Source organism: Gavialis gangeticus, unplaced genomic scaffold, assembly GCF_001723915.1.
Source record: "Gavialis gangeticus isolate Ggan-Ray unplaced genomic scaffold, GavGan_comp1, whole genome shotgun sequence".
Classification (NCBI taxonomy): Eukaryota; Metazoa; Chordata; order Crocodylia; family Gavialidae; genus Gavialis; species Gavialis gangeticus.
Window position 1 is genome coordinate 118,538,882 of NW_017728992.1, and position 9,084 is coordinate 118,547,965.

Sequence of the window (9,084 nt, forward strand, 5' to 3'; positions counted from 1 at the left end):
CCCCCCCCCCGTCCTCCCCACCAAATGAGCCACTCGCAGCTCTGTCCCATGCCCCACCCCGGCTGGGCAGCACCTGTTGGTGCCCTTTCGCTTCAGTGCCCGGGGGGCGTCTAGCCACTCGCTTGCTATGGTACTGGCTGGGCTTTGTTAACAGGGCTGACTATTCCTCTTTAAAGGGACAGACTGTCCTGTTACAGTGTGTTTCAACAAGAAGTCAATGAAGTAAAGGAAACAATGTATTGGGGAATACAATGTCTTGAGTTTGTATTGCTTAAAAAAGAAAAATATAAACATAGAATCCAAAACTGGAATCTGAGGACAACGTACAGTTTGTGGTTAAGTCTTCTGATTGTATTGAGATATTTTAGTTAGATAGCTTAGTTAAAACTCACTTCTCTGGTGCTTTAATAAAAAAGACAAAATAATATTCATCTAACCACTAGGAGGTGTCATGGGGGAGTTACCATAATCAGGAAGAACTGGTTAGAGTGCTGAAGATGGAGAATACTGATGTTTCAAAGGGTGGATATTCCCCTCATGTGACCGTTATATCTTTTGGAAGCTGTACAAACTAAAAATTTGTAACGGTTGTTTGTATTGTGCTGGCTGTCACTGCTCTGACCTGATGAAGGATGTCTTGCATTCAAAACCTTGCCTAACTGTACCAGTTGGTCAGATGAAATATAGCACCCTAGGAATTCCTTGCCATAGTTAATGAGAAATCTTAACAATATTTGAAGTCTTCACATTTACCAGTGAGATTGTGCAAAATATTGTAAGGGTTTTTAATCATATTTTATACACTGTACGTTTTTCTGAAAATATAATGAAACCGTTACATTTTAGTTTATTCCTGACACACACAAATAATGCACGTATAATTTCAGCCAATATCAGCATTGTCCCTAGTTAGCTTTCACACACACACATCAAATCCTTCCTGAGTCAAATGCAACACCTAAAAGCGTCAGCCAAGAATGTAGTGTTTTTATTGACTACAATAAAAACTGTGTTTCTATTGTAAGGGTAAATGAAACAACGCATGCTGTGGCATAAATTAACTGTAGTACAAGAAGACAGATACCTCTGTATTTAGCAAAACAATCCCAAAAGACAGAGATTTATTTCCCAAAATGAAAGTTAGAAGGATATGCTTTCAAAATCTATTGTGCAGAATTCTGCACTTCAGAAAACAATGCATTCCATAATTACCTGTTCCTCTCAGCTGAAATTCCATTGACCTCAATGGAACTGAAGCACATGCTTAAAGGAAGTGTGAGATCGCTGACCTGAACGGGAATGATTTTCTGAGTCAGGACCATAGCTACAGGGAAATAATAAATAATCAGATTCACCAAATAGCTTAGACAATTCCAAACAAATTAATTAAAAGAGTGCCTGTGTGGGGGGAAGGTAGAGTGGGAGAGAAGAGGTGCTAAAAGTCTTGTTTTCCCTTTTTTTCCCCTTAAACTCAAAACTCTTAGTAAAACAATATTCTCACTTGTAAAGTCCATCTTATTTTTAATAGTTTTGGCATACAATGAGCCAAAGGCATGAGACACCGTGTCACTATAACGACTAGTTATGGCAATGTAGCTCATCGCTATGCTGGCATAGTGACAGTGGGCACAAATTGTGACACCACCATTACTGCACAGTAGCAACAAGCTACTGCACAGTAGCTCGTTGCTACTGTGCAGTAGGATGGATATGACCTGTCCAGTACCAGGACTGTGCAGTACTGGTGGTTACTGTGCAGTCATTTATTAAGTCATAAATGACTGTGCAGTAACTGCCAGTACAGTGCAGTCCTGGCACTCCACGGGTTGTTTCTCACCCTACTGTGTATTAGCAATAGTTTGTACAATGTAGCATCTCATGTAGATGCACCATCATATGCCAAAACTGTTTTTTTTTAAAAAGATTGAATTTACAAGTGAGAACATTGTTTTACTAAGAGTTTTGAGTTTAAGAGGGCAAAAAGGAAAACAAGGCTTTTTAGCACCTCTTCTCTTCCACTACCCTCCTTCCCCACCCTCCCCGACACACACAGGCACCCTTTTAATTAATTGGTTTAGATTTGTCTAAACTAATGGTTGAATTTGATTATCTATTATTTCCCTGCAGTTATGGTCCAGAGTCAGAAAATCATTCCTGTTCAGGTCAGCGATCTCACACATTTTTAAAGCATGTGCTTCAGTTCCATTGAAGTCAATGGCATTTCACCTGAGGCCTGTGAGAGGAACAGGTAATCATGGAATATATTGCTTTAGCAAGTACTAAAATGACTGTGCAGTAACCACCAGTACTGAGTAGTGCTGGCACCCCATGGGTCGATCCTGAACCTACTGCGCTGTAGCAATGGCATCATGGATCATGCCTGCCACTACATTGCCATAGCAACAAGCTATGTCACCGTAGCTTATCACTATGGTGCCTTGTGCACTTTAGCATGTACTGTATTTCAGGATGTATAAGTCAAGGTTTGGAGCCAAAATATTTACTTTTAAATTTCTACCTTGACTTATACATCGTATTAATACTTTTGGCCCCACCCCCACCCCAATGCCGCCTCGGCCCAGCCCCAGCCTGACCCAACCTTCAGCTACTGACTGCATCCCTGTTGCTGGAGGCCATGGGGCCCGGGTGCAGTCTAAGTACAGCCTATGGGCCTTGACATCACCATGCAGACACTGCTTGGCTGGATGCTGAGCCCAGACCCATCCCCTTAGAGTGGTGCTTCCTAGGCCACATCAGCTAAATGCTGAGTTTAGCCCTGTCCCCTGTGAGGAGCACCAGGCTCAGCAGTTGGCTGCCACAGCCCCATCCCATGTGTGTGCCCTGGGCTCAGTCCTCAGCTGGCATGGCCCCAGGCAGTTCCACTTGCAGGGGATGGGGCCATGTAAGCCAAGTGCCTAGCCTAGCCCCTTCCCCTGTGAGTGGCACTGCTCATGTGTTCACCCCAGGTGCCCATCCCATAGTGAGGGTACACAGGGGCCGGTATAAGTTGACCCCATATTTCTAATCCAAAAAGTTAGGTCAACTTAATACACTAAATCTACGAAACTCCTAATTTTTTAAACCAGAAAAATGGAGTCAACTTATACACTGCATCAACCTGTACACTGTGAGATATGGTAGTACTTTAGCAAATAATATTTTAGCAAGTACTAAATGACATGTGTAGATCCTCCCACTGATCATCAAAATGCATTAGACCTATACTGCATCCAAAGATATTTCACACTGGAGAAAAACAGCAAAATCAAATTTCAAGAATTTGTGTCACTGCTATGCCCTCTGCTGCATTCAGTCTACTAGCTATTATTTTCAGTGCAGAAAACTGATTTTAGATATAGTTAAAATCTAGGCAAAAAATATCAAAGACTTCATTAAAACAGAAAAAGATGGTAATATCTTGGTATCATGTTTCAGTTTTATTAGTTATATTGGATGCAAGTGAAGATGGATATGAGCCTCATAATGATTAGAAAATGAAATTAAAAGCTTTTTCTATAGTTTATGTGCAATTAAGGTGTATTAAAAGTTTGCTCATGTTTTCATTCTACAGGAAGTGGCTGGTTTCTGGATAAATTAGAAATAACAGAAGTATCTACAAAGGAAATGTTTTGTTTCATCTGCAACAGGTCTGTATTCTTTGGTAATATTTGAAATTTAGACAGCCATTTTCCTTTATAAAAGGTATTGCAAATTGTTCTTTATAGTCTCACAATTGCTTTTAGAAATGCTCTGTTTTAATAGGGTTACCATACTTTCAGTTCTAAGAAAGAGGACACTTGCTGTGTGCATGTGTTCTGGGGGGGGTGGGGAGTGGTATATGCCTGTGAGGGGCAGTGATATGTTGGTGCCCTGGCCCTGCACATTCTGTTGCCCATCACTCCCAAGCCAAAGCCCCTCCAGCCCTGCTGCTGCCCCTCACTCGTGACCTACATCTCCGTGACTCACATTCCAGACCTACAGTCCCCCTGCCCCTCACTTCAAAGCCACAACTCCCTCCATCTCCTGGCTGCCCCAGCCCCTGCAACCTTTTTCCCAAAGTGGGCTGCAGTCTACAACCCAGTCCCCTCCACAAGTTGCAGTCCCACACAGGGTAACCAGATGCTGCTGCAAAGGGAAGAGAAAAAGGCAGGTGCTAGGACCCTGGGTGCCTTGTCTGGTGTGGCAGAGAAGCTAAACTGAACTTGGTAGGTACCAGGACCCTGTGGACATCTCTTCTGCCCACCCCCACCAACTATGCAGTTCTGAGCTGCAGCCTGGGTACCTGGGCAGCTTCTCACAGCATCTTCAGGCAGCACCCCCCCACACACACACACACACAGCTGAGCTGAGCAAAATCCCGGACATCTGATCAGATTGTTTAAAAACACCTGAATGGAGATTGGAGGATCAAAAAAGAGGACATGTTTGGGAAAATTCAGACATATGGTAACCCTAGTTTTAATGTCTATCTGTTTGGTACAGGGGAATTGCATTTTTTCAGATAAACAGGAGTACAGATAAATAGAGATCTTATGGACGCTATATACAAAAGGATTATAACCTAAGTTTGGATGTTTACTTGGTAAACAAGGACTTGGATAAGAAGATTTCTACTGTGCAAGCACCCAAACTAGTGTCTAGTTGAAACAGTAAACTCTTACACATTTGGTGTGATATTCCCCACAGTATGATGAATTCTTGGCACCCTAAAGCATTACAGAGTAAACAATAAAACATTTTGAGGTGTGACTGCATCCAAACAACACAAAAGTATAGAAATTACATAAGTATTCTGATTCTATTAAGAGGGATGCACTCCATTTATCTTAAAAAACAGGACTGAACCAAGAAAAGCCAATAATATTCCTGACTAAATATTTTTCTGAGTTTGAGAAGTCACAAAAATCACTTTTTTAAAACTGTGTAATAATATTAGGTCTTTTGAATACTTCATTTTAGACCCTTAGAATGCAATTTTCAGAACCGCTGAGCACCTGTAAATGCCATTAATTTAAGCAGAGATTCGAGTTTTGAGAGATTCTGAAACTCAAGCCCTAGGGTCCATATCAGCAAAGGGCATATCTACATTGCCTCCACAGTGTTCCCAGCAGCACTGTTGAGAGGTACAGTTCACCTACCCACTCTTGCTCTGCCAATCCAGGACTGAGGCATCAAAACTACTTTGAGCCTCTCTCCCCGCCACTGCCCCATCACTATTGTTATTGCACAGAAAATCAGAGGGCTCTGACATGGGGTGCCATCTGGATGCCTTCACTGCCTCAGTTCCAGGTTTGTCAGGTGCAAAGCAGGAGCAGGTAGGTAAAGTATACTTCTTGACAATACTTTTGGGCACTGCCCAAACCTGTATGCTTATGTTCAAAGAGATTTAGGAATGCAACTGCCACTTTAGCCATATTAATTCCACATTTACCACACTGTGGGCTTGTCTACACATGGCCCTTTTAAGCAGGATTAGCATAAAATCACCATTTTAAGGAGCTTTAAGGGCATGTGTCCACATGTGCAGGTCTTTAATGTACCTTAAAAAATGCAATTTTAGGCTAATCCCATCTAAATACTTGCTTAAAGCAAATACCAAATTTAGGTGCGATTAGCTAAGTCACATTAAACCACATGTAGATCACATTAGCAGTGTGCATCAGTGGACACACTCTGCATTAATGGACATTAGCATAGCTATATGTGAGCTAATGCGACTTAGCCATACGGGCCAAAATTTAATGCGCCTTAATGTGCTTTAGCAAGTTTATGTGTAGACACGTGCCTAGACTGCCTGAATGTGCCTTAGAAAAAGATGCATTGAGTTTAGGCATGCATAACTATCCATGTAGACGTACCCTGTGATATCTCAAAACCCCTCTTTAACTGTCCCATGCATCACTAATACATAAGGCACTGAAATTTCTTATCGCCTCCTAGTTACCTGAGCTTTTGTCAATGGGCATTCACAACACTGGCTAAATCCTAGATCCTTTCTCAGACTCCTTTTTTTGAGCTATAACCTTTACATATATAATTGACCAATCATTAGCCAGGGGGGTGGGGAAGGGGAGGGGAGGGGGAGAGAGATACTCTACAGGCAGATATAGTTAAGGCATTTACTTGGCATGTGGGTGAATCAGGTTCAAGTCCCTGCTCCAATGAATATGTAGGTATATATACAAAGTGCAAAAGCTCTAACATGTGAGTCAGAGAACCTCATTCCAGAATAACAATTAGCTTTGAGGTAAGGTGTTGCAAGTCCAAGCCCCAAGTGGGAGGGGCCACATCTTCCTAACCCCCTGGTGGCTGCCTGGATCTTCTCCTTCCCTTACCCACTCTGAGCTTTCAGGGGTCCATCCTGCCATCTTTCCTGCCATGTCTGGATGTTATAGCTGTACTTGGAGGCTGCCCCTAGAGGTCAGAGGGATTCACTTCAGGTGTTAGATCCTTGTCTGGGCTTCAGTCTCCTGGTCTTAGCTCATCTTGCTCTAGCTGGGCCTCTCAACTCAAGGTCCACTGTCTCAAGACCCTAACTCCCCAGTCAGCACCAGCCTTGCTCTCACAGGCTCTTGATCCCTCATCCCTTGTCTCTTTGATGCACAATGCAGTCTTCAGTTGCTAGCAGTGCTCCCCCAGACACTGCCTTCAGATTCCACCCTCTCAGGGTTCACAGCTGGACTTTGACCCTCTCAGCTTTAGCCCATTTATGGTGCCCACACACCTTTTGAAGGATTTAGGACCCAATGTACTAGGCATTCTTCTGTGGATATAGATCCACAACACAGCCCTCCAGTTCAAACTTCAACACAACAAAAATATGAGTATCTGCTCCCAAATAAAAGGTTTCCCTCAACTCTGGGTCAATATCACATCACGATAGCAAACAATACATGTGACCAAAGTACTTAGCTCTGCTTCCCAGTGATGCAGGGGCTTCCCCACAGGCTGGAGTCCTTCCCCCTTAATAAGTCAGACCCTCCATCCCCTGAGGCCTCAGACCTCTAACCCCCTTTTTGAATCAACTGACCCAATACTTCCACCCCAGGCCTGTCAGTCACTAGCTGCACTGTACTGGCCACATCTGGGGCAGGCGGCCATTTCATTAAAGGGCCCTCTGCCCCTTTTAGTCCCTCTAGAAGGCTGGAGCTAGCCAGTCATCCAGCTGTTCTCTGGCTCCCTCTCTCCCTCAGCAATGAGGTGAAGGCCTCATTACATAAGTGTATAGTTTTGGGATGTATAACTACCCTTGTTCCAAATTGGGGTCAGTGAGATTTGAAAACCAGTCTTCATATCTTCCAGGTTACTGGCTTAACCATTGTACTGTTGAGTGTTATGGATCAGATGCCTGTTTTGAAAAAAATGGCATAGACACTCAATTGCAGAAGAGGGTTCACAAATTCAAATCATAAGCGGAAGTGGCTATTCCTTTTCAGCCAGGAGTTCAGTTATTTTAAAAGGCTATGGCTTAGGTCCCACTCCTCTCCTTGGCTGCAACTCCCAAAAACCTTTATGCCAGTTAAGATTAGGTATGACTCAATAGTATTGAAGCCATATCCCCTCCTTCTCCTTGACACAGCTACAGGAGTGCTTGCCTCAGAGCCAGTTAAATTAGCTCTTCATTAACTGGGGAATCCTTCACACTAGAGGTTTTTCAGCATCATGGTCATGCCAGAACAACAGAAATGGGCCACAAAACTCAAGAATATCTAGTTTTTCATAGATTCATAGATTCATAGATTCATAGATTAAGGGTCGGAAGGGACCTAGTAGATCTTCTAGCCTGACCCCCCGCCAGGGCGGGAGAACAACAAAAAACCCCAAAAAGAGAAATGGGACTCAAACGAGTCCAGCCAGGTAGGCATCCAGCCTCTTCTTAAAGACCCCCAGGGTAGGGGCCAGCACCACTTCCCTTGGAAGTTGGTTCCAGCTCCTAGCCGCCCTAACTGTGAAGTAGTTCTTGTGGATGTCCAATCTATACCTCCTCTCCATCAACTTGTGCCCATTACTCCTTGTTATGCCAGCGGGCGCTAGGGGAAACAGCGTCTCCCCCAAACCCTTCTGGTCCCCCCTAGTGAGTCTATAGACGGTCACCAGGTCCCCCCTCAGCCTTCTCTTGTGGAGGCTGAATAGGTTCAGGTCCCGCAGTCTCTCACTGTAGGGTCTGCCCTGTTGTCCCCGGATCATGCGGGTGGCCCTCCTCTGGACCCTCTCCATATTGTCCACATCCCTCTTGAAATGGGGCGCACAGAACTGGACACAATACTCCAGCTGTGGCCTGACCAGCGTCGCGTAGAGGGGGAGGATCACCTCCTTGGCTCTACTCGAGATGCACCTGTGGATGCACGACAAGGTCCGGTTAGCCCTGCCAACCATGACCTCGCATTGTCGGCCCATGTTCATCTTGGAGTCAATAATGACTCCAAGATCCCTTTCTGAAGGGATCAAACCTACTTCACAGAAGGGCTGCAAGACTCTTAATTATATTCTTAAAGATCTTTGATGATTAAAATTGCTGCCTGTAATGTTACTATTGGTCTTCCATCAGCAAGTATGAATTGAATCCCGCTGCCATTGAAATCAGTGGCAAAACATACAGGGACTTGTACAGGAACAGGATTGGGCCACTATGCAATTCTCAGGGTTCTGTGGGCCAGTAAAGAGGCATCTTTTAGTTCATTTTCATTCTTGACTCTTGGAACATAATATATTTTGACAAAGAGGTACTTGTTTTGTCTTAGATTTCTAGGATTTGGGCCACAAAATGAAATAATCTCTGTGACTTATGCAGATGTCATGTTTTCCTTTTGGCTTACTACAGCTTCGCTTTTAAGTCAGTGCCAAAATCCTCAATGAAATCAGTAGGAGCAAAAGCAGGCCTATATCCCTGTCTGGTTTGTTTGGGGGGGGGGGCATTAGTCACAGGCTTTATATTTTGTGATGAAAAGGGGATATCTGACTCTGAGATAAAATGTTAATGGAATTTTAGTCAGGGTAGATAAAAATCAATGATTTTAAAAATATATATATTTTAAAATTGCATTTTGATTAGATTTTTTAATGGTATTTTAATGGAAATTAGAT

The 9,084-nt window shown here is 43.5% G+C and overlaps 1 protein-coding gene across 1 annotated transcript in view; it reads left to right on the forward strand.

Annotated features, from left to right (window-relative positions):
* The window catches only part of LOC109298725 (lipoxygenase homology domain-containing protein 1-like), a 182,523-nt gene that overhangs the window by 167,117 nt on the left and 6,322 nt on the right, over positions 1-9,084 (forward strand). Inside the window, exon 30 of the mRNA XM_019518979.1 lies at positions 3,572-3,647. Coding sequence (XP_019374524.1) covers positions 3,572-3,647 — 76 coding nt within the window. The remainder of the gene's footprint in view (positions 1-3,571; positions 3,648-9,084) is intronic.